The sequence below is a fragment of the Hylobates moloch genome, unplaced genomic scaffold (assembly GCF_009828535.3).
Source record: "Hylobates moloch isolate HMO894 unplaced genomic scaffold, HMol_V3 SCAFFOLD_18, whole genome shotgun sequence".
Lineage (NCBI taxonomy): Eukaryota > Metazoa > Chordata > Mammalia > Primates > Hylobatidae > Hylobates > Hylobates moloch.
Genome location: NW_026652293.1, coordinates 6,157,449 through 6,182,645, shown reverse-complemented (window position 1 = coordinate 6,182,645; position 25,197 = coordinate 6,157,449). Strand labels below are relative to the sequence as shown.

Genomic DNA, 25,197 nt, shown 5'->3' with positions numbered 1-25,197 from the left:
GAATCTAGTGGGCACTGGATAAATGGCAGCTGCTACTATCATTATTAATAATAGTAATACCTTATATACCATATCATCTAGAGTCTACATATTGATCATATTCTGTGCATTGTTATTGTCATTTTTCTCCGACTAGACTGTAAGACTCCTAAGTGTGTGTTGTGGGGAGTATATATTATAGCATTTATCACCCAGACTGCATGAACCGTAGCACCAAACGAAAGAACTCAGGGAATTGTTGTTCAACTTAACATCCCTACCAGTTGGCCTCCACACAGGGTCCCTCCACCCCTTGCACAATTTCTTGGACTAGATTCAAGGGAATAATAGCGGCCAGCCTCCCACTCTGGAATCCAACCGCATCAGTGAATTGTGTTTGGGCCCCAAGAGGAGCAGGTGGATCCTGAACAAAGCACAATGCTTCTCCGGACACTTGGAATAAACATCCTCCCCCAAGAGAGGCTGTGGGCAAACATCACGGGAGAGTGGGCAGGAGGAAGACACAGCCTCACCATTTTGTTCATGAGAGTCAGATTTACAAGCTCCTAACTACATCAGCTCACACATGTTTCTTTGCAAACATAATAAACCCATCTAACCTCTGTAGAGTAGCATTCTCAAACTTTGCAAAGACTCTTAACATCAAGCATTGGAATGGGGATGGAGATGGGGGTAGGGGAGGGACAGGTATTTTTCTAATGACCTTTAAGATATTTAAGATATTAAGATCCTAGAATGTTGAGATTCTAGGATCAATCATCTCCCCCAACCCCTTTTAAAATAATTTTATCTATTTTGGTGTGAGTTTGACAATGCAGGTGAAAACCCTATTTTCACATAGAAAATGGAATAATGAAGGGACCTGTGTCAAGTCACCTAACAAGTGGGGGCAGCTAACCAAGGATGAGAAGTGAGATCGTTTCCAGATCGCAGGCTTTTTCCAGTAGACACGCCATCTTCATAAATCCTTCATCTGTAACTTATGTTTTCCGCATGGAAACTGACCTTTAGTGCAGGCTGGAGGCAGCCTGCCTCAGATGAAGTCAATGTGAGTAAGAGTAAAGTGAGCTAGCTGAGTAATTACAAACTCTGCATATAAACAGATGTGGTACTAAAGATAGGTATTTCTAAAGAACAAATTGGTGGACAAATGACTTGACTAGACTTTTCCCCAAAGAAGATATACAAATGGCCGATAAACACAGGAAAGAGGATCAACATCACGAATCATCAGGGAAATGCAAATCAAAACCACCATGAGATACCACCTCATTCCCATTAGGACGGCTGCTATTTAAAAAACCCAGAAAATAACACGTGTTGATGAGGATGAGAAGAAATGGGAACCCTTGTTCACAACTGGTGGGAATGTAAAATGGTCTGGTGGTTCCTCGAAAATTCAAAAATAGAATTCCTATGTGGTCCAGCCATTTCACTTTTGGATATATCCCCAAAAGGACTCAAATCGGGTTGTCGAGGAGATATTTGTACACTTATGTTAAAAGCAGTATTATTCACATTAGCCTAAAGGGGGAAAAGCCCAAGTGTCTGTCAACAGATGAATGGAGAAACAAAACGAGGTTTATACATACAATGGAATATTATTCATCCTTAAAAAGGAAAGAAATTCTGACACGTGCTACAACATGGTTGGACCTTAAAGACATTATGCTGAGTGAAATCGACCAGTCACATAACAAGACAAACACTACGATTCTACTCATATGAGGTACCTAGAGTAGCCAAATTCATAGGAATAGAAAGTTGCCAGGGTCTGGGGACAGCAGGGAGTTGTTTCATGGGTACACAGTTTCAGTCATGGAAGATGCAGAGTTCTAGAGATTGGTTGTACAATAATGTGAACGTACTTACTACTACTCAGTGGTACCCTTAAAAGTGGTTAAGGTGATGACTTATGTTATGTACATTTTACCACAATTAAAAATATTTTGGTGCATTCCTCTGGACAAATGGATGTAGCATAAAAGTATAAAGTAATCTTACATTTTGGAAACTATTTGGGGAACCACAACCACAAAAACTAAATTAAGCTGACACTACTGCCAAAAGAATGAACGTTAGACTTAGGAAGACACATCCTACTAATGAGGGTGCTGAGATATGGTAACAGGTGTTTGAGATGAGAGTGGTATCACCTTCCCTTCCCCTGCTTGCCTAGAGGTGATGGCTGGGGAGCAACAAAAAGAGTGATTGGGATAGACATGTCTACAGAATGCACATACAGAAGGCACACCTACAGAATCTACATAGGGTGAGCTAACATATTGGTACTCACTATGTGTCAGTGCAGAATGAGTGTCTGGATAGCTAGACTCATGCTCACATATTCCTGTTACGGGCACATATTAGAAGCAGGAGCGTACCAGCGTACATCAAGGATGTGATGCTCGGGGAAACCAAATCCTTCCTGCTCTTCACCAGGATATTAGGTAGGGCCTGAGGCTCCCAACATTAGAACCAATACCTTAGGGCCCTCTGACACCGGAAGTACAAATCCAACCTAAGGAAAATTAGGAGGCCCTGCAGCACTCACAGCTTTTGGAACAGACTGTTTATCAGACAAGCAGGGAGTAGGGACCAAGGAAAGGGCATCTCAGACACAATCGGGAGCTGTGGCTAAACATTTTGGAACGGGATAGCTGGCTGAGGATAAATTACCTTGGGGAGTAGGAGAAAGCTTTGCCGCATGGGGGCTGAGGATGAGGAGCCCTCGGGAAGAAAGGGGATCAACACTGGTGGACAGACCAGGGGAACAAAAGCACTCATATGAGCTGCCACAGAGTTGCTTCATGAAGGGGCAGTGTGGATGGAAGTCTTCTTTAGCATAGGAACTGGAGGGCAGCTGCTCTCTTTTCACATCCCCACTCACAGATACTACCTCAATCTTAGAGGAACATGCAGAGACCTTCTCAGCCGTGGCACGAAGTAGGCCAGACAGCAAAGACCACAGCAGAGTTAAGAGGAATTATTTCTAAAAGAGCAGTAAGTTTCTGGCACTTTTCTCATACAGTGACCCAAGTTACATGTGAACTTTGAAGAGCAACAGAAAGGCAAAGGCTCTGCAGTTAACTCTAAATTCCAGGCACAAAGAATTAGCATTCTGGCACACACCTGTGTGATACACAGCAAGATGTATGCTCCACCAAGTAGATGGGGTTGCAGGGGGAAAGATCGTCATTTTCCGTGGCTACAATTAGCAAAGAACTTGATAATTTTTTTTCTAATGAGTTGAGTTGAAAATCAGCATCAGAAACACGCTGCATGTTACTTGTACGTTGTATGTTCATGTTTAAGTTAACTATTTTGCAGACTGCATTTAGTTATTTCCCTATGCTAACTCATGTCTTCATTATTTCTGTTGTTTTTAGATGTCCTAAGTTAAATTCTTTCAGGTATAATTTTTACAAATTTGTAAGTCAGAGAGACCCAACTGATGATTGTAGTAAAACTACTGAGTTAGAATGGAAAAAATAAGTAATTCATGCCCTCTACAGACTGTGATCTTTCCAATCTATGCATGCCAACACATCACATATGTGATTCCCTTAAATAGATCCCCAACTCGTAAGAAAATGTTTTCTGTAAGTAAATACCACTCTTTCCTTCACCTCATCCTTCCTCCACAGCTATGTTACTGTTAGGAAATTAGATTTACTGAAACAAAGCAAGGTCTGCCAGAATCATTTAAAATAACACAATGCCCTGTACATTCTTTCAAATGCAGTAAGACATGAAACTGAAACAAGAGGCATAACTACTAAACAAGAGGAGAAAAACAATATATTGTAGTAGATAACAAGATAGCTTAACCTTAAAATTGAAAGGAATCAACTAAAAAGCTCCTAGAATCAATAGACAAATTCAAGAAACTGGCCAAACCCAAAATAATTATTCAAAACTCTATTAACTTTCTAACTTATCAGTGACAATCAATTTGAATATATAGTGGGAGATCTATGTGACAAATAGGCCTATGACATCCATCAAATCTAGAGAAAAAATAAAGCTACAGAAACAAGATGCTGAGAGATGCAAAAGAAAACCAGAAAAAATAAAGAAATTTTAGAGCAATTACAATTCAAATTTTAAAGCATTTTCTTTTGCATTTTTTTCAAAAAGAAAAAAATAATTTACATTTTTTACAGTGTAATAAAAAAAGATCTGCCTGACTGGATATTAAAAATACTGCAGTAAAAACATACAATAATTTTGAAAATTTAAAATAGGCAAAAGTACAGACAAACTGAACAAATAAAATATGTCTGAAGAGTATGCCCTAACACATATAAAAACTTAATATAAGCTAAAGGATAATATTAAGCTAAATATAAAGCTTTAGCTTAATATAAGCTAAAGGATACATCCCAGGCAACAGAAGAGGGAGTCATTCAACAAATAATGTTAGGAAAAATGGTTACATGGAAAATATAACAATACAGCAAAATAAATTCTACATGGATTAAAGAGTTACGTGTAAATATTTAATAATAATACGTGAAATAATAAATGAACTGACATTTTAGGTGACTAGTTTATATCTGGTGAGTGAGAAGGACTTTCTTAACCAAAAAGAAACTTAAATATGACTCTCTCAGATTTAAAAGTACTATAGAGGAGGGGAAATTTTAAAAAGTACTATAGACGAGGGGAGAAAAGTACTATAGAGGACGGGAAAATAACAAAATTTATTAATAATTAAAACTGTTTTTGCCTTTTTTGCCCACCAGATGGGGCCTCTTACTCCCTAAACAGAAAGCTGGGTATTAAAGGCAGGCTGACCAAGCTCAACTCCCCGGACCCCTACTCAAATCCAGTGCAATCCAAGAAGGTTTAAGGGTGTTCAGAAGGGATAGAGGAAGGGGACAGGGGCGGGAGGAAGAGGTTGGGTGGGAAGTTGACTTACACAGCTGGAGGTCTCATTTTGCTCCAGGCAGATGCCCTGAGTCAATTTCACTTCTTTGATGCCTGAACATTTGATTTCCTTCTGTATTAAAACAAAAACAATAACAAAAACAAAGTAAATAAGCCAGCATCTTTGCTCCTCATTTCTTTCCCAGCTTTTTCCAGTTTGCTTTCTGTGAGGTGCTCTCTTAGGAGGTTTTAAGGAAAAGGACATTTAACATTTGTCAGGGGACTAGAGATTTCTAATAGTCATGCTCTCGTCTATTTCACGTCTATCCTCATCAGATGACAAAGCTTTTGTTACTAGCCTGGGCTTACTGGCAAGCAGCTATTTGCAATCTTGGTAAACACTGGCTTGGATGGTGCAGGAATGGGAGAGGGGAGGATCTTTTCCCATTTGGGCTGTTTTCTCTCCAGTCAATCACGAACTTGCAGGAAGGCCATATAGGCAAACAGGGATAATGGGATGGACCAGCAGATGCTGGGGTACCTGGTTTTTCTCCTGGTCTCCAGGACTCTCCAAATTCCCATTTTGGCTCTTTTTTTTTTTTTTTTTTTTTTTTTAAGATGGAGTCTTGCCCAGGTTAGAGTTCAGTGGCGTGATCTCAGCTCACTGCAACCTCCACCTCCCCAGTTCAAGTGATTCTCTTGCCTCAGCCTCCTGAGTAGCTGGGACTACAGGTGCATGACCACACCCAGCTAATTTTTGTATGTTTTGGTAGAGATGGGGTTTCACCATGTTGCCTGGGCTGGCCTCGAACTCCTGACCTCAAGTGATCCGCCCACCTCAGGCTCCCAAAGTGTTGGGATTACAGGCATGAGCCACCACGCCTGGCCCTGGCTCCTTTAAAAACAGAAAGCAGAAAGATCCCTCGGGCATATCTCATGACTGAGGCCCTTATATTTTCTGTCCTGCATGCTGAAAGCTGTTGACAGTCATAGGCCCTAAGGCTGAGAAGGCCAGGCTGAGCTCACCATCCCTGGTCTGCCCAGTTCCTGCCATTGCCAATGCCCCCCTTTACTGCCTCTCTGTGCCTGGCACAACCACCAAACCCTCTCATGTAGAGGAAACGTTATTTGTCCTAACCATTTTGGGAGAAGCAGCCCCAGAAAATGAGCAATAGTTTCCAAATATTCCCAAAGGGAAATGGTGTCCTGGTCAAAGCCCCACTGATAGGTACTAGAAAGAACCAGAGGATTGGATGGATCTCTCAGAATCCCGTTTACTCTCTACTCCCTAAAATGCAATACCCAAAGCCTGGATGGGCCTTACCACCTAACTCTACCCCTTTCCTCCTCTTTCTACTTCTCCCAGCAATATTTAAACTGTGTATTTCCATGCTGATTCCCATATGACCCAAATCCCACTGGCAGGGATGAGGAGAGGGGTGGAGGGAAAGAGACAGCTTGCTTGCATACATATGAAGTGAGGGGCAATCTGCCATTTTTGGCCCAATTCACCCACCTTGATGACACTTGGCATAGAAGAAGACGATGTATAGGGTTCAGTGGGAGACGTTGCAAGGCTAGTGCTAGTGGTTGAAAGGTCTGAAACACTTCCAGGTGACAGGCTAGGCTTCAAGGTTGTCTCTGGATTTGAAATGTTGGCTGGAGTGGTGAACACTGTGGTGATTACAGAGGTCTGTAACTGGACAGAAGAGTCTGTGGTTCCAGAAACTGAGGTGATCACAGAGGTAGATGTGAATTTGATTGTCATTTCTGGAAGAGACCAAAACATGGGTGTGCATGTGTGCATGTGCTCATACATACACACAATCTCAGGTCATGATATGGGCATGCACTTCAACACAGAAAAGGGAGTCTGGGGAGTTAACAGTTACTTCGTGTCCCATCCCTGACCAAACTCATTTCAAGCTGTTGGAACCAGAGCTAGAATCTAGAACGTATTAGAGGTGTCCTGAAACTGAAATAGATGGTGGTCTACCTTAGAGAAGCTAAAGACCCCCCAGTTTGGACCTGTACCCGCCTTCTTTCCTTTAGAAGAGATCGGAGATCTCTACTGAGTCTTCTGATCCTTATTTTATCACTAAGCTGGACTCAGCATGAGAGAAGCGGTATGGAGGCATTACCGATCGGAATCAGCTCCCAAGACATGGGCCTGAGAAAATTGTCACTGAAGGAAGAATTATCTAGAACTTACTTCAGGGCACCCTAAGCATGATACTGAAGTCATTAATACTAGGGACTTGTATAATTTCCTCTGTGGAGAGGGGAGCTGTCTGAAAACATCCTAAATGCTTTACCCAAGCATCACCAGCACCTCTCAGGGATCTGACACAAATGCTGTTTTTACCTGTGATATTTGTTGTGGCCTCATTGCCATGTTGAGACACAGGGTGCAGGCTGGTACTTCTGAGGGTACTAGGTATTGCAGTTTCTTGGTACGATACATTTGTAGAAACATTTGAAAACGTTCCCTGGGTAGGGAACTCTCGGGTAGCAGTACCGTTGTTGTCAACACTCATGAACCCAGAGGCTATAGGGAAACGAGGAGGAAGAATCAGAACCTAAAGATATCAGCCTGGTGATATCACCTGATGCAATTTCCTGACTTCAGGTAGAATTCATCTAGAACATTCCCTGCTGCCCCTTGTTGGCAGCAACAAGAACATACTCTTGGACAGTGGATTAATTTCCCACTACCAGATTTGCCCTGAGGACATAGGGAAGGAAAGATTTATATGCAAACAAATGTCTCATACAGTATTATTTATAGGAGGGAAATGTGAGCAACTAAATGAATTACAATAGGATAAGTGATATATGCACTTAATGTACCATAATCATTATATAATCATATAAACAAACATTAGAAAGAAAAAAATTATAAAAACTGTAACAACGTGGAAATATGAGGTGATGTTCATAATATGTTTAGTTACATACTAAAATATGAAATTACACCTGCATAAATATTGCAAAGATCTAAAGTGTGCAAGAGGTCATGCTTCTTTTTCCTTTTCACTGTATCCTCTTTTTTGGTCACTCTCCATCCAGTATACTAACTCTTGGAATAATCACTAGACTCACACTGTCTCTATGCGATCCCTTTCAAAATCTATACTTCTCAGACTTCCCCATTCCCAAACTCCCCTCACCCTTTTGCTCATGGCCTTCAAACCCATTCGCCTTTCCTTTTCTTCTTTTAGGATGCTCTGACCTAGGAATTCAGCTAATGAACTAGGGAACACAAGGTCTGGTTTCTCATCAATGTAGTGGGAAGGTAGACAAGCTTCGTTCTGGCTCTACCAATAACTAACCATGTAATTTAATGCATGTATGTATCTCAGCTCTCTTACCTCTTAAGTAAGGGTCTTTTCTGGCTACCTTACATGGATTGTTGGGAGAATCAATGAGATAACAAATGCTAAGTTATTATAGTATTATAGTACAATGTTTTGTATCTCATTTTTCTGAAGTTCTTCATGAGTGTCCTTGCACATCTCTTCCATATATCCTGGGATACATCCTTTTTTTTTTTTATTTTTTTTTTAAGACAGGGTCTTGCTCTGTCACCACAGCACCCAGGCTGGAATGCAGTGGTGAGATCATAGCTCACTGTAACCTTAAGCTCCTGGCCTCAAGTGATCCTCCTGCCTTGGCCTCCCAAAGCTCTGGGATTACAGATGTTACTCACCATTCCCAGTCAGTGTCATCATTAGATACAGGAGAAGCTTCTTGACTGAACCCTATGCCTCAAAGAGCCCATACCCTGTCCTGCTTCCTGTGAGGACCAATCAGGATGTACCCTCTCTTCTAGGTCATACTCTGGGGACCAGAAGTCTTCGCACTTCTGGCTCAAATGGCACTTTGCTCACATCCACGATGGGCCACTTCTCCCAGTCCATCCTGCTAAGGGGAACTGCAGCACAAAGGTGTATATCCCCAAGGCCCAGTGGTGGCCAAATGATGACTGCGTGCAGGGAGAAGAGTTAGCGCTTAGTGCTTAAGCCTGTGGGTGGGGTGTCCCAGGCACACGTGCAATTGCCCTGCAATGTGAGCCAGAGTCATGGGTAGAAAGTAGATGAAGGGAAGTTGGCTGGGGCCAGGAGCCATCTCTTCCTGCTAAGCCGCATTGTGGCACTGAATTCCAAGAATGTGAGCATCCCAAATTGAAACTTGGCCTTGCAGGTGGTCATGAAGATATGTTTGTCAAGGTAAGAGGATAGAAGATATTTTATTAGTTAGTTGGCCTGACTTACAACCTTGAAATGTTTAGAAATACAGTATGTAGGCCTCTGTTGTACTCTTGCCTTGGGCCTTGTAAATGTTAAGGGTGAACTTGGTATCCAGAGTTCACAAAGGCAGTTCCATCTTCAAGGAAGAGCCCCTGAGGGTCCCAGGCCACCCTAAAGCTTGTCTCTGAATTTTCCTGATGGGGATCTAGATCTGTACTTTTCAGCAATTTCCAGGTAAACAGCAAGGTAGAATGACATCTCTCATTTCCCTCAGGATCAAGAGGGAAGTTAGACTTTTGGCTTCATGGCCATCAACCTGGGGCCAAGAATGGTTTCCCTAAAGGTGATGACAAGGGTTTCACTCTCTCATATCTGCTTCCTTCTGCAACCTGCTGCAAGCAGATTGCTATTAATGGTGAGTGCAGCAATCGTGTCTTACTGTTATGTGTCAGGTAAGCAGTGGGGAGAAGGAATATCACTATCTCTGTCTTAGAGATGAAGAGCCTGAATCACCAAGGTGTTGCCCAAAGGGAAGGCCATATAGTTCATGAAGGGAAGCAGCAATGGAACACTGAGGTTTAGCTGACTCTTGAGTAGATGCAGCAAGGAGGTTAGGCTGGGTCTAAACTGCCAAAAAATCAGAATTTATCTCCCACATCTCTGGAGAGAAAAGGATGGGCTCCCATCTGGCTTAAACAGGAGGTGGGTTGATCAAAATAAATTGATGCAGAAGCCAATCCTGACTTCTTTCCTGTTTAGATGAGACCCTCTCGCCACTCTGACTTTAAGGTCAGATTCATCTGAATTCATCCAAGGGAGCAGTATTCAGACACTGAATTAAAGGATCACCTTCTCAAGGCTCCATTCCAAGACTCCTCTTCTTGCCTGCTCTCTCCCTCTTTGCCCCCAGCATGCTGATTCCTGGGAACCCCATCTGGTCCACCCTGGCCCAGCCTTTTTCTCTCTCCAGAGGAAGCTGGGCCTGGCTGAGATGATGTCATGCTTTTGAACCCCTCCCCCGAAGGGCCTCCTTCACCCAGCAAACACTTTTGAACTTTTCCAGATGTGGAGTGAGACCTGCTGCTAGTTCTGAGGACAGAGGTGCCTGTTCTAGAAGAGCAAAGCAACTCTGGACCCAAGCCAGATACTGACCCACTGGGGCCGGGCTCACAGCTGCAGCAGCCCCTCCACCCACCACCAGGCCGAGCACTGTGGAATGAGTAGTGGGATCCACCTGCAAATGAGAAAGGGACCCCAACTTCAGAGTCGGGGCTCTGACCCCAGGGCAAGCAGAGCACCCTCTGAGACACCAGGGGGACAGGACAAGTGGGAGGGCAGAAAGACAAAACTGAGTGATTGGAAATGCCTGAGCTGGTGCGGGGCAAGGGGGCACCTTAGCCAGGGGCCTGGAGCCAATCCTGGCATAAACACTGAGGCATAGCAGGGAGAGTGCATCTTTTAGGTTCACAGTCTCTAGAGCCCTGGAGGAACGACATTTATGAGAGTCAAGACTGACCACAGATCTCTTTTTATCCTGTCTTCCCACACACATCCATGGCATTAAACCATCAAACACTGACCTTTCTTTATCTGACCTTCTGACTTCCAACTCTGTAGGGGAGTAGCAGGAGCCTACCAGTCAGAGAGAGCTTGTCAGATCCTAAGAGACAACTGATGAAACCTCCACTCCTTTTCATTCTAGATGGGAGGAACAGCCCCTACCCACAAGCCTACAAGAATTACAGTACAATTTAAAGTGGAATAAAAAGCTCTCTTCTGTTGTTTACTTCTCAGTCCATCCTTATTAACTGTGTCTCCCTAGGGACTCCATTTGACCCTTAGTTACTCTAGTTGATCTCAACTCATGAACTCGGAGCAAGGGAGGAGACAAAGTCTCAAGAAATTAGTAAAATGAGGATTCTAAGAGATGTCACAAAATTCATGTAGTAAAAGTCATGCACTGAACTTTCAGGTACTTCCTCAGAGGCAATTATTCTTGTTTTACACATAATTCTAATAACCCTGGTTATCTGATATCCTAGCTAAAGTTGAAACGTAGGAAGAGCCTATTAGAAGCAAATAATAAGGAGAAGCAACAGCTGAAAACTAAGAAACAGAAATAAATGAAAAGCAGACATAAGTATGAAAACTCACACCAGTTTTCTGGAATCATTTATGGTAGGAGTGAATAGGTTAGATATCTATACCTTAATAAGCATTAATGATGTCACTGAGTTGCAACATAGCCATGACATGTTCATGATACATCTGAGTCATAAAGTCCTTTTCGGGGGGTATTCTAAGAAAGCAAAGCCATGTGCAATACATTTTGAAAATATTTCTACCTGCCACTAGTAAATTGAAGATTCTTTTGTTCTTTAAAGTGAGTTTGCAAATCCTCAGCGATCCAGAAAGCTCTGCTACCTAAATAACTAAATCCCCATACTTTAAGAGACTGAGTTTTCCTATACTTGGTCTTGCTTTTCACAGCCCTCCTTAGTTTTTTCCTGGTGCTGTTTCCTGATCTAGCCTGCCAGTCTTATTTTGCCCATGCTTTCATATTCTAGCTCCTGGATCAAGAGGAGTATCTTGAAGGAGTTCCTGAGAATCTTAGTCCATAGAGTTACAGAACTAGGATGAAGGGACGTGCCAGCCTCTGCCGGGAAGTAGGCCGTTGGGAGCCACAGACTGTATTGCCAGGAAGGCAGTATAGCCCAGAGACAAAGAGCTCAGGCTCTGCAGCCAGACAGACCACATTCAAAGGCTTCTTTATCATGTTTTAGCTGTGGTTTGGGAAGTTACTTCAACTCTGTAAACCTCACCTGTAAAACAGAGATAAAAGTAGTCTTAGCTGTTTTGAGGAGCAAAGGAGCGAAGAAGTAGAAGCAGTTGTCCTGTCCGGTAAAAGCTCAAGAAATAGTGGATATCTTTTGTTTTAGGCCCCTTCCTTCTGCTTCTCAGAGGGCATGAGATACTTATTTCTATGACTTATCTGCCACAAAATCATATATGCTGCTTCCTCAGGATAGGTCTAACTGTCACCTCAGTAAGAACATAAATTTCTAAAGTGCTGGAGCCATTCTTATTCTTATGTGTTTTACTCCTGGTGCTTAGCACAATCCTTGGAGTTTAGGAAAAGCAATAGGATTGGAGGACAACTGTGGCAGGTGTGTTCCTACCAGCTACCTCTAGCCATAGCAGTCTTGTTCTCGTGTTATATTTTAAGGGGTAATTCATTAAATTGGGGAGTGTTCATGTGAAGATAACCAGGATTGGGAGAGTTCTAGAAACCAAGTCATATTGTTGAGGGTCTAGTGTTATTTCATCTAGATGGGGGGTTGGCAAACTATGGCCAGTGAACCTAACCTGACTCAGGGGCTGTGTTTGTATGGTCAGTCAGTAAAGAATGGCTTTTACATTTCTTCCTTTCTTTTTTTCTTGAGACAGTCTCACTCTGTTGCCTAGGCTGGAGTGCAGTGGCACGATCTTGGCTGGCTGCAACCACTCCTCCCAGGTTCAAGACATTCTCCTGCCTCAGCCTCCCAAGTAGCTGGGACTACAGGCATGTGCCACCAGGCCCAGCTAATTTTTGGATTTTTAGTAGAGACGGGGTTTAGCCATGTTGGCCAAGCTGGTCTCAAACTCCTGACTTCAGGTGATCTGCGTGCCTCGGCCTCCCAAAGTGCTGGGATTACAGGCATGAGCCACTGTGCATGGCTGGCTTTTATATTTCTAAAAGTGTCGTAAGGTAAGCCAAAGTAGAACATCCATCAGAAACCACATATGGCCTCTAAAGCCTACAATATTTACTCTCTGGCCCTTTATAGAAAAAGTTTGCTGACCCCTGATATGGAAAAGAAGAATTTGGGGAGGAAAAATAATAACTTTCTTTAAGATGCATGTTATTTATACTGTTTGAGCACCCCTAATCTGAAAATCAGAAATTCTAAAATACTCCAAAATACGAAACTTTTTGAGCGCCAACATGATGCCGCAAGTGGAAAATTCCACACCTGACCTCATGTGACAGGTCACAGTCAAAACACAGTCAAAACTTTGTTTCATGCACAAGCGTATTAAAAATATTGTCTAAAATTATCTTCAGGCTATGTACGTAAGGTATATAGGAAACACAAATTTCATGTTTAGACTTGGGTCCCATTGCTAAGACATCTCATTATGTTTATACAGATATTCCAAAATCTGAAAAAATCTGAAATTTGAAACACTTCTGGTCCTAAGCATTTTGGATAAGGGATATATTCATTCTGTGTATTCATTCTCATTTTTCTGCAGTGCCAGTGATGCGCAAAGGATCTCGCTCACTGCTGTGGAGAGTACAAAATGAGAGCCGGATCTCTTTCCTCCATTAGGTGTTAGTGTCATTGTCATCTAAATCAATCCCTCAAGGAGTTTATAATCTAGTGGGGCCCACTAGAAACGTCTTCAGGTATTGTCATGAAGGACCAGATTAAATCCGTGCCAGCCCAAAGAATAGAATTAGAACTAATGATTAGAAGTTATGGGAAGGCCAATTTCGCTGCAATTCAAGGAAAAAGCGTAAAATGATGTAGCTATTTATAAGAATGAAATGAGCCACTTTGGGAGATAAGTGATCGATCCATGCTTCCTGCAAACACTCAGGAGGCATCTGTGTTAGGGGCCATCCAACTCTGAGGCCTACCATGAATTGGAGTCATCCTAGACTAGAACAAAGGACTGAGCAGATGCCTTCTTAAGCTTCAAAGGCTAAGCTGAGGTGTGACTATATATAAACCAAGGGTCTGTGGCCTGAGGGTTCCCAGTGTACCGAGATTTCTGTTTTATATTCAAATAGCACGTCTTGGCCAGACACCATAGCTCACGCCTGTAATCTCAACATTTTGGGATGCCGACGTGGGTGGATCACCTGAAGTCGGGAGTTTGAGACCAGCCTGACCAACATAGAGAAAACCCGTTTCTACTAAAAATACAAAATTAGCTGGGCATGGTGGCACATGCCTATAATCCCAGCTACTTAGGAGGCTGAGGAAGGAGAATTGCTTGAACCTGGGAGGCAGAGGTTGCAGTCATCCGAGATCACACCATTGTACTCCAGCCTGAGCAACAAGAGAGAAACTCCTTCTCAAATAAATAAATAAATAAATAAATAAATAAAGTAGCATGTCTTGGACCCCATCCACTTACTGTGGAACCCTGATTATTTTGAAGATTCTATGGGCACCTGCATTTCTCCCTGTCGCCTCTTCCTCCATTTTACCAGCACCACAGACTCCTGGGTTGTGGCTCCATGGCTCAGTGGCTCCCTGTCCGCACTAGTATACCACTTCACCGTAAGTTAACCAAGCACTCACTACTTTACTCTCCCCAGAGAGCCACTAACACAAGGCTAGTGTGTGTAGCCAATATTTACTGAAGGGTTGAGGGCATGGAATGAGATTACAGGGCAGCCCAGGGGAGACAATGGCATAACCTTGAAATATTAGACATTACTGTGCTAATGAAGCCATGTATTAAACAAAAAATTTCCTCCCAGGTCTTTTCCATCCTCCACCTATCACTGTCCTGCTATGACTCCAGGCATCTCTCCACCCTTTATATGCTCTTCCTGGGCTCTGGAGTCCTTTCAGCCTTGTGTCTCTTGTGCCCACCCAAACACAAGGCTTCATTTTATTTTATCAAGCTCAGCAATTCAGCCTCGTGTCTGCCTTTGCTCACACAGGATTGCTGGGGTTCTAGGCTTTGTCACCCAAAGACCTCTTAAGACATTTTCTTAAATCAGCTGCCTAGATATGCCACTCCTCTCTAAGAAGTATCAGTTTTGATTTCATTTTTGCAAATCAAGAAGAAGCCTACTTCCCAATTAAGCCCAAAGGCCTTTTCCGTTGCATCTGAAGGGAAATGACTCATTCCCTGACGGGCTCCAAGAGCACAGGTACTAAGAAGTACACCCTTGTATGCATCCCTATTTGTTTGTCTCTCCATCTTTCCAACATGCATGCATCTTTCTCCTTAGCACAACGTCCAGCTCTGGGACTAAGAGTCATAGATAATATGTTTTCATTTATTAGCTAAGGAGGGAAGGGAATGTTCTCATTAGAGAAGTCAAAGCCCAGAAAAATACGGAATTCTCACAGCCCTGGCGACTGTTGAGAATTTTCTTCTGGAGGGTGGTGTTGTGTTCTTTTTCCATACCTTCTTATTTTTAATTCTCCACACTGCAAGCCGTTTAGTTAGATCAACCAAAGTCAATGAGAGAGGGAGGCCCAAGTACCTGAGAGTGGAGTTGGGTAACCATCCAGCCCTGAAAGTAAACCCGGGCCCTCCAGCTCAGGGTCTAAAGGAAATCAGGCAATGAGACCAACGGTAAGAAGTGGAATTCGTTCCTCATTTTCATTTGTTTTTGTAGGACTCTGCAGCTGAGTTTATCTGCTGCAGTTTGGCACTTCTTGCCCTGAGCTTTTTGAGACAAAGATTGCGAAGGAAGGAGACGAGGACAAGGGAATGAGGAGGCCCAGGAGGTGGAGCCAAAGGGATAAGAAAAAGAGGCCCCAGGCCCCTGCGTGTTTTATCAGCCGAACAGGAATGCTGCTGAAGACATGAATCTGCAAAGGTGGTGCCAGCTGGGTTGGGTCTACAAGTGCGGAGCACTGGGGACCACTGAATTAGTCAGAGGTCCCCAAGGCTGCTCCTCCTCAGTCGCCATATGGCAGAGATTCAAAGGGTGGAGTCCTCTCCCCTCTGGAAAATAGCTGATAAAATTCTTTTCTATTTTATTTTTCCCCTCTTACATGTAGCCCTAGACAGGATATGGGTGTGGGGTCAGCAGGCACGAAGGACCCAAAGGAAGAAGAGGAATGTGACGGGGAGGGCCTGGGGGTGTTGTTAGAGTGAGGAGAGGGGCAGGCCTTGGAAAGCTTGGAGGAAATAGATACCCTGAGCCGGACAAAGGGGTTCCCTAATTACCTGAAAGGCTTCCTGTTCGAGCCAGTGCTCTGGCAGTGCTGCCTGGTGGCCCCTGAGCCCCCTACCCTGACTCTGCTCTGTGATCTCCCCCACTTCCAACAAAGACAGTCCACTTCTGGTTAGTTGCAGTGCCTATGCACATGCCACCTTCTCAAAGGGACAGAAAAAAAGAACTTCCCAAAACAAGCTCTTTGTTGGGGTAAATGATGAGAAAACAAGCCACAGAAATCCCCTCTACCCTAAATTTTACAATAATAATAGCATTTCTTCAATGGCCCTATGGTAGCATTTCAAGGTACACTCAGTTATCTCATTTATCCCACAATGTATCCCAGGACAGAAAATGACTCCTAGTATTAACAAAACAAAACAAATCCAAGCAAAAACCCTAGAAAGCTCTTGGGAAGGGCATAAAACTACAATTGGCTCAAGTAGTCTGGCAAGGCTGGGAATGGGGCCTTGTGCCCCATCCCTCCCCACCCAAAGCTGGGATATAGAATTCTCAACATATCAGTCCAAAGTTTTGCAGAGGTTGTGTTGCTCCCCCAACCCCAACCTTAGCAGGCCAAGGCGAGACTGACACCTACCAGCTGAGGAAATAAGAAAAGGGTGGACCTCATTCGGCTGAGAACCAGGTCATCACAAGCTGTGTAGCCAAAGGAGAATGGAGCATCTGACTGGAATCTGCCCAACTGGCCAACTCACCCCTGTTTTTTTGTTGTTTGTTTTTGTTTGTTTGTTTTTGAGGTGGAATCTCGCTCTGTCTCCCAGGCTGGAGTGCAGTGCCAGGATCTTGGCTCGCTGCAACCTCCGCCCCCTGGGTTCAAGGGATTCTCGTGCCTCAGCCTCCCGAGTAGCTGGGACTATAGGCGTGTGCCACCATGCCCAGCTAATTTTTGTAATTTTAGTAGAGATGGGGTTTCACCATGTTGGCCAGGATGGTCTTGATCTCTTGACCTCATGATCTGCCTGCCTCGGCCTCCCAAAGTGCTGGGATTACAAGCGTGAGCCACTGCGCCCGGCCGACTCACTCCTGTTATGAGGGCCTAGTCTAGCACCCATTCTAGAATTTTGAAACCTCAGTGATAGCTTTTCCTTGCCCCAAAGCACATGTCCAGGACTGCCAAACAGGGCAACCCAAAACTTCACTCAGAGCTTCCTCCAGCCCAGGGGCAGCTCTCCCCAGCCAGGCAGACCCAAAGATGGACAACAGAGGAGACTGGGAGCAAAGAGGTCTAGTCCAGGTCACTCTGCAGCGCCATAGTGGGTGGCCTTTAGGATGTGGTGAGAGTACAGAATTGGGAGCCCTAGAGTGCTGTAAGCAAAAGGGAGAGCAATGCACAAAGTTTCAAAAGTTTCAAACTTTCCAAGTGCAAAGAGATGAGGTGGAGAATGTCATTCCCCAAGGAAAGTAATCGAGTATAAATATTTACCGGGTGCCTATTTTTTTTTTTTTAACCAAAGTGAGAGCAAGACCTTAAGAGTAAGGGTATGTGTAGGTGAGTGGGGGCAGTGTTCTAACCCATCCACTAGCTTTAGAACTTGGAGCGGGGGCAGAAGAAGAAAACTCCAAAAGGTGACAAGTTTTGAGTTTGTGCAGGGGTGACGGTTTTTGGTAAGGCGAGCGAGGCTGGGTGCAGAGCAAATTCTGTCTACCTCTACCTCCTCCGCGGTGGGGTTGCTGAAGTGGGAATTGAAACTCAGCTTCCCAATCTTAAATGCAAGGTTGTTGTTTGGTTGGTTGTTTGGTTTTGTTTTTCCTTTTCACGGGCTGTTCATTCCGAACTCCCCTGACCTGGGACCTGGAGCCTCATCCCTGATTCGCTTCCCTCGAATTCCTTACTGTCCACTTCTGGCTCTCCCAGTCCCTGTGCAAGGTGGGCACCCCGGCCCCTTCCCAGCAATCCGCTCTGGGTCTATACTTTCTGAATCAACCAAGAGCCACAAAACTTTTCCTGCTTCTCTCCTCCCCAGTCTCCCGGTTCTGGCTGCAACTTCGCGCTCCGCACCTCTGGCAACCAGAAGAGACCCTGGCATCTCCAAAGTGCTTTATCTCAGTCCATTGGAACCAGTCGTGCTGACCCATTCACACCTCCGCTAACGCACACGCGCGGGGGTGATGACCTTCCCTTCCCCTCCCACCCCCGTCGGCTCCCGGGTGAGGCGCTGGCCCCGGGGGGAAGGAGCCGTGGGCGGCAGTGCGTGGGTTGGGCAGGGGTTCCTTCCCTCCGTGAGACTCTGCTCTGCCGTTCAGCCTCCCAGAAAGCCTCCCCCCCCCCCCCCCCCCACCCACCCCGCGGCGAAGCCAAGCGGCCGCGGCGCGCGGGCGGTACTCACGCAGCAAACTCAGTAAGCAAAGTGCGGTCCAGCCCCGCGGCATCCTGGGCCCTGCGCGCGCGCCCCTGCGGACCAGCATCCTTCCCGCGCCGCTCCTAGAGAGACGCACCGAGTGGAAGACACTACTCGGCTTGGCCAGGACGCGCTCTTCCCGCCCCCTCCGCCCGGGAGAGGGGTGGGGGATTCTTGCTTTCTTCCTCTCTTCTCCCCTCCCTCTTTAGTCTTGGCAAGGCAGCGCCTCTCCTTGGCTGCTACTAACTTGAGCTCCCCTGGTTGGTCCCAAAGGCGGAGGGCGTTAGGAGGGAGGCTGGGTTGCCGCCGTCGAGGCCAAAAAAGGTGGAGGTTTGTTCGGGCTCCAGATGCCTCGTTCAGCTTTCTGGAGAGGCCCCATCCCACTTCTTCAAGCTCCACTTCCACTTAACTTTTAACCCCTTTGTGGCAGCCTTGCCGGTGGCCAGGGCAGGGGCAAGTTTCCTCCGATTTTTTCCCCCCTTTTCTTTCCTTGTGACTTTCCTTTATTTTTAAGTTGTAAGCCAGTAACAATCTTGCAAAAGGAATCTACTGTAAGGACCTCAGTTTAGAAGTGTGAGCATTTCGTTAATCAGGTAAAACTTAACCACAATGTGACACATTTAGTGATAGCCTCACCAGATCTTGTGCTGTGTGTGAGTGAAGCATCAGGAGTGAGCAGGTATACGTGACTGTAAGTATTCATTTTGGCTGTCCAAACCATTCTTGGAGACTTTTTCTTTCTTTCTTTCTTTTTTTTTTCTGCAAGACCTTTTTGTGTTAACTTTTTGCTAACTTGTGTTAACTTTTCCTGTGACCTTCCATAGTTCCCCATTTAGTTCCCCATCATCATCATCCTAAAGAAAAAGGACTTCCCTGGATGCCTTCTCCCCAGTTATCCCCTCTCCAGCCCCGGCTCTAAGCCACTAGGGATTTCACTTTGCTCTCCCATCAGAAAAAGGATTTTCTGTGACTCCATCCTCCACCACTTGATAGATCCTTGAGCTTCCTGTTCCTCACCAGTTCTTCTGGGTGTTGGTTGTACTGAATAGAAGAACTCTGAGCGGGGTAGGCAGCCTAGTCTTGCGGACATAGAAACTGGAGAAGGGAGAAGCCAGCCTGGGCAGATGATGGCACCAGGTGGGGGATCAGATAAGGTACAACCTGGGAGAGGCTGCTCCGATATCCAGAGTGGAATCATGAAATTATAAATACTCAGTTCAGCCTCTTCCATGAAGTCTGTACCACATAGCCTAGAGGGAAAAAAGAGAAGCCAGACCAGCACTCTGTGGTCCTTTCTGGTTTCTCTGCAGACACTCTAGCATTATAAAAGTAGCTTTACCTTTATAGTCCATCTCAAACCTACTGTGGATTGGGGTTGCACAGGAGAAGGATCCAGGTCTAAAAACAAAACCAAAATCTCCTTATTCTGGTCTTGTTGCCTAGCCTTCCTTTAAACAGGGAACAAAGACTTTCATCACACGATCAGAGCAAAGGCCTGATATGCTAATTTGATTGAATACAACGGAATGGTATGAATCTGTTTCAAAGTACAAATGATGATTCAGAACTGATCACATAGTGATGGCAAGGGCCTGGGGACAGAAAGAGTGGCAAACATGCATTTTTAAATCAGGCATTGGTCCTTGGGACTCCCAATTAATAGGGAAAAGGAGTTAGCTCCAACACTGCCAGGCCCCCTACTCCCCTCAACTTCCTCAGCTCCAGGGACCGCTGGGTCTGCATTAGGCATCCAGTGTGCAGTTATGAACAAATGTGGGGTTGTAATCCCTGCTAGATATGAAAGCTAATTTGGTCCACTTTAACTTCCATTTCCAGATTTTTTTTTCTGATTTCTTTAAATACCATTTGTCTCCCATAGCTGGACCACGGGAAATAGGGGAAATAACTTGTCTTTCTTTAGTACCTGAACTTCTTAAATAGCTTTGGGAGCAAAGAGAGAGAGAATGATTCTATGGAGCAGAGTTTTCTCTAAGCATAGTCTACACAGAATCAAGGGTGAGGGCCAGAATCTGTACTTTGAAAAAGTATTCTCCATGACTCATGCACACTGAGGTTCAAGAAGCCCTGGTATAGAAAGAACACATGCTGGGTACAAGAAGCAAGGGCGAAGTGGATGTCAGGCTTCAAGGAGGAAAAATAGAAGTAGGGGATATGGGAGGCTGGCAAATCCCTTCCTCTGAGAGACCAGAGCTGTTTCTTCTCTGGCTTGCAAGGCTATATGGATAGCCCCAGAACTACAAAGCTAGACAATGATTGGCCACTCTTCATATTTTCCAGAGTCACCAAGACTCATCACCCCAAGCACACACACCCTTGCCCGAGCCACCCCCAAACACAGGTTCTGGCCACTGGACACAAGGGTACCCAGGGACCCCAGCCTTACATTTCCTCATAGGCCAGATAGAGTTGAGCTATGTAGTCCCTTCAAAGTTCTAGCCTTTCTGGGCTGCTCCTCAATTCTCTGCTCTCCTGCTTCATAAGCTGTTGCTAGAAGATGTTAGCTACACCGCACAAAGTGGAGGATACAACAGAAATACACTGAGTGAGAGACTGTCTCAGGCCCTTTATAGACCCTTGGAGGTCACGACCACTTTTACTATTAAACATCCCCTACCTCACCCCTCCCCAAAATACACACTCATCATGTCAATCAACCTAAAAGAGGACCTCTTCCTATGTCAAATATAATGTCTTTGATGTTAAAAAAGTAAGGAAAATGGTCGTTATAATTCTGAATTTTAAAATATATTCATTTTGTTCTTATAATTCAAACTTTATTACATTTACACGAAACTATTAAAGAGTTGAATTGCAGCTTACAAGTTGAGTTGACATTTTGTAGGCATTTAATGAAAAATTTGTGAATTTTGATTTTCTAATTTTATATTTTGGAACCAAGACTTTTTTCCCACATCGCAAACTTTTTTATTTTTTTATTTTTATTTTTTTTTTACAGTTTGGCAGGGAGGGAGCCTTGGTGGTAGAAGTGTTCAGATGCTGGACTGATGCAGTGACAACCTGCGAGTCCCTTTTCTCCTCTTTTCACCTTCTAGTCTCCCTCCAGTGCCTCCTCTTGGCAGAACCTAACCAGAAATCAGCTGACAAGGGAATCTGGGAACCAGTGTCCTGTGGTAAGTCACCATGATGCAATGTTTGCCTCCACGATAGGCAGGCTATTCCAGAGGCCACAGATCAGGAAGGCTCAGACCAAATTATGATGATAAAATCACTAGGGTTATGGAATCTATTTAAAGCATAGAGCCAGAACCAAGGGGACAGATTTACACAAGGTTGATACACTTGGGAATGCAAGCAGGGCAAAAGTCCTGCACAGTCTCACAGCCTCAGTCATGTGTTTCACTCTGCAGTGGTATAGTTATGAGGACCAGAACTGAGATTGAGTAAGGGGATCAATATGAGGAAGATGCTTGGAACCAAGGTATATTCATTCTATTGAGAGATGTTTAAGGGTAGGTAGGCTTGGCCACAGGTCTTTGTCAGTGTTCTGGGAAGCCACACTTTTTGCCAGTATTTCTTGGGTAGAGCTTATGGGGGGCCAGAAGGTGCCACCAGTAGGTAGTCAATTTAAGGATGACATGGACACCAGCCAGAAGGTGGCATAATCTATACCTCATGGCTTATGATTTGTTTTTTCCTATCCTTTTCTGCCTGTAAGTAGCACTCTTGTTTGTTCCATCCTTTTGCAGTCTATTCCATTTATTCTGTTTTACATGTCTTGCAGGTTACTAACTTACTACAGATTGAGAATCCCAAGTCTGAAATTTGAAATGCTCCAAATTCTGGAACTTTTCGAGCACTGACATGGCACTCAAAGGAAATGCTCATTGAGGCATTTTGGATTTCAGATTTCTGGAATGGGGTGCTCAACATATAAGTGTAATGCAAGTATTCCAAAATCCAAACAGCATCCCGGATAAGGGATACTCATCCTGTATTTTTAGCCCATCTTCTGAATTCTGCCGATGTCTCACAAGTGACTTGCTTACTTTGTATCTATAGTTAATCCATCTGATGAGTTTCACCCACCTGCTTTTCTTGTCCTCTGCATGAAACTGAATATTCTCATGTAACAGAGCAAATACACGTTATAGCCAGTATTATAGAGAAAAGTACAGAGGAGTGAGGTTGGGGCTGAGGGAGACAAAATAAATAACTAGCAGAAATCCAGTTTTATGTATTTTTCATACGGCTAACCGTTTTCCTAGTTGCATTTACTGAGTAGTCTCCTCTTTCCCTGCTGACCTGACATGCCATTTCTGTCATGTTCCACATTTCATAATTTCATACTTATGTGGGTCTGGCTCTGGGCTCTCTAGCATTAGTCAGTATGGACACCCCAAGTGCCTTCGCCATTGCCTTATTTACTGTAGCATTAAATAAGTTCAGATATCTGTAGGGCAAGTTTTCCTCTCCCAAATTGTCTTCAGAAATGCCCTGACTATTCTTGGCTCTTTGTTATTCCAAATAATAATAATAATAATATATAATTTTATAAATGCTTATCAGATTTCCTTCCAAAACAGCCTTTTGGATTTTGATCAAAATTGCTCCATAGATCAACCTGGGGAGAACGGAATCTTTCCTTCAGAGAACCTGGTATATATCTCCATTGTTTAGTCTTCATTAAAGTTTATAATTTTCCCTGTAATGGTTTTAATTCATTCATTATTGTTAAATGATAAATTCATTTAATTCATTGTTAGATTTATTCCTAGGTAATTTATGTCCTCTAAGACTATGGCAAATATTATCTTCTTTTTAATTATTTTTGTGGCTGGTGTATGAAATTGCAATTTATTGTTTTATATTAATATTTTGAGCTACCTTATTATCTTATTAGATTGAAGTATTTATAGATTATTTTGGGTTTATATGTAAATGATCATATCACAAGCAAATAGTGATAATTTTATGTTTCCTTCCCAATCCTTCTGGAACTGATTTGTGTTACTTAAATTAATATACCGGCAAGAACATCTAAGGATAAAAAGGAGTCGTGATCATGCACATCCTCGCCTCATTCCAGATTTTGAAGTGTAAGCTTCTAATGTTTCCACATTTGCTTAATTTTTTAAATGTGCTTTTTATTTATTTACTTATCATTTTTAAATTATTATTTTATCTTAGAGACAGGGTCTTGCTATATTGTCCAGGCTGGTCTTGAACTCCTGGCCCCATGTGATCCTCCCACCTTGGCTTCCCAAAGTGCTAATATTACAGGAATGAGTTGCTGCAACTGGCCTATATGTGCTTTTTATCATGTTAAGTTTATTCTCTTCTATTCCTAATTGACTAAAAGATTTTTTTCTTTAATAATGAACTAATGATGATTTTTTTCAAATGCCTTATCTATACCTATTAAAATTACATATGGTTTTTCTCTTTTAATATGGTAGTATGGTGAATTACATTTGTAGATTTTCTAACATTAAATCAACTTTGCATACTTGAGTTAAACCCAACTTTGTCAGTGTATTATCCTTTTTATACACTGTAGAATTTAATTTGCTAATACAATCTTCTATTTAGGATTTTTGCTTCTATAGTCATAAATGAAACAGCCCTGTAATTTTTCCTTTTCTTCTTTTCATAGTATAGTTTGGTATTGGGGTTACAGAGTCCATACAAAATGAGTTGGAGAGTATTTCCCTGTTTTTTTATTCTCAAGAAAAGTTTTTTATAAGACTGGGATGATCACTTCCTTTTAAAATTTGTGGGAACTTGCCTGTAAAATCATTTGGGCTTAGTATTTAATGTGGGATTATTTAACAATACTGCTTGTATTTTTGTAATTGTTGAATTCTCAGATTTAAAAAAATTTCTTCTTGAGTAAGTTTTGTTATTTTCCTAGGAAACTGAGTATTTATCAAGCCTTTCAAATTGTTGTTGATAAAATTCCTATTTGCTTGTTAATCTGTACTTTATCTAGAGTATGTTCCCTTTTTAATTTGTACTATTACTTGTTTGTGAATAATTTGTCTTAATTTATTACAGATACTTAAATTATAAAAGTTTTCAAATTACTTACATGTATATATACATATGTTAAATATACTTATATGTTACTTCCAATGGGTTGGAGGTGATTCTCATGTTGTGAAAATGCCCTTCTCTTGCGCTTGTGCGGGTGGGGCTGTTTCTTAGAAGGGAGTTAGCTTGGACTGATCAACCAGTGCAAGGCTCCCAAGATAATCTGTTGGTGTGTTTCATAGGCCTCTTGGGATGTTAGCAAAAGCAGAAATGTAATGATGTTCAGAACGGAGCTGTAAAATGCAATGCCTTGTGTCCCCCTCCCCTCCAAGCATAATTCTAGGGCTGCCGTCCCAGTTTTGCCTCCTAAGGGACAAGCTTGTGAGTGAGTGAGAACGATGTGGTGTTTCAGCTAGACTACTACAGAATCCACAGCTTTTCTGTCATTCCTACAGCTATTAAGACCTAGTGACCTGAAGCCGAGAGCGGTGGCTCACACCTATAATCCCAGCACGTTGGGAGGCCGAGGTCAGGAGTTCAAAACCAGCCTGGCCAACATGGCAAAACCTCGTCCCTACTAAAAATTACAAAAATTAGCTGGGCATGGTGGTATGCACCTGTATTCCCAGCTACTTGGGAGGCTGAGGCAGGAGAATCGCTTGAACCCAGGAGGCAGAGGTTGCAGTGAGCCGAGGTCGTGCCTCTACACTCCAGCCTGGCTGACAAAGTGAGACTTTGTCTCAAAAAA

At 43.5% G+C, this 25,197-nt stretch overlaps 1 protein-coding gene across 4 annotated transcripts in view; it reads right to left on the bottom strand.

Moving 5' to 3' along the window:
* CD34 (CD34 molecule) overlaps positions 1–18,779 on the bottom strand; it is a 30,434-nt gene extending 11,655 nt beyond the window's left edge. Inside the window, exons 1-5 of one of the 4 annotated variants that reach the window (XM_032136729.2) lie at positions 18,426–18,779; positions 7,238–7,420; positions 6,389–6,642; positions 5,946–5,948; positions 4,925–5,002 (exon numbers count right to left, since the gene is read on the bottom strand). In XM_032136729.2, the coding sequence (XP_031992620.1) occupies positions 4,925–5,002; positions 5,946–5,948; positions 6,389–6,642; positions 7,238–7,420; positions 18,426–18,504 (597 nt within the window). In that variant the 5' untranslated portion in view covers positions 18,505–18,779. Of the gene's footprint in view, positions 1–4,924; positions 5,006–5,945; positions 5,949–6,388; positions 6,643–7,237; positions 7,421–18,097; positions 18,219–18,425 lie in introns of those variants that run through there. The other 3 variants (XM_032136730.2, XM_032136728.2, XM_058430623.1) reach the window with 3 other exon arrangements.
* Between the last annotated feature and the right edge of the window lie 6,418 nt (positions 18,780–25,197).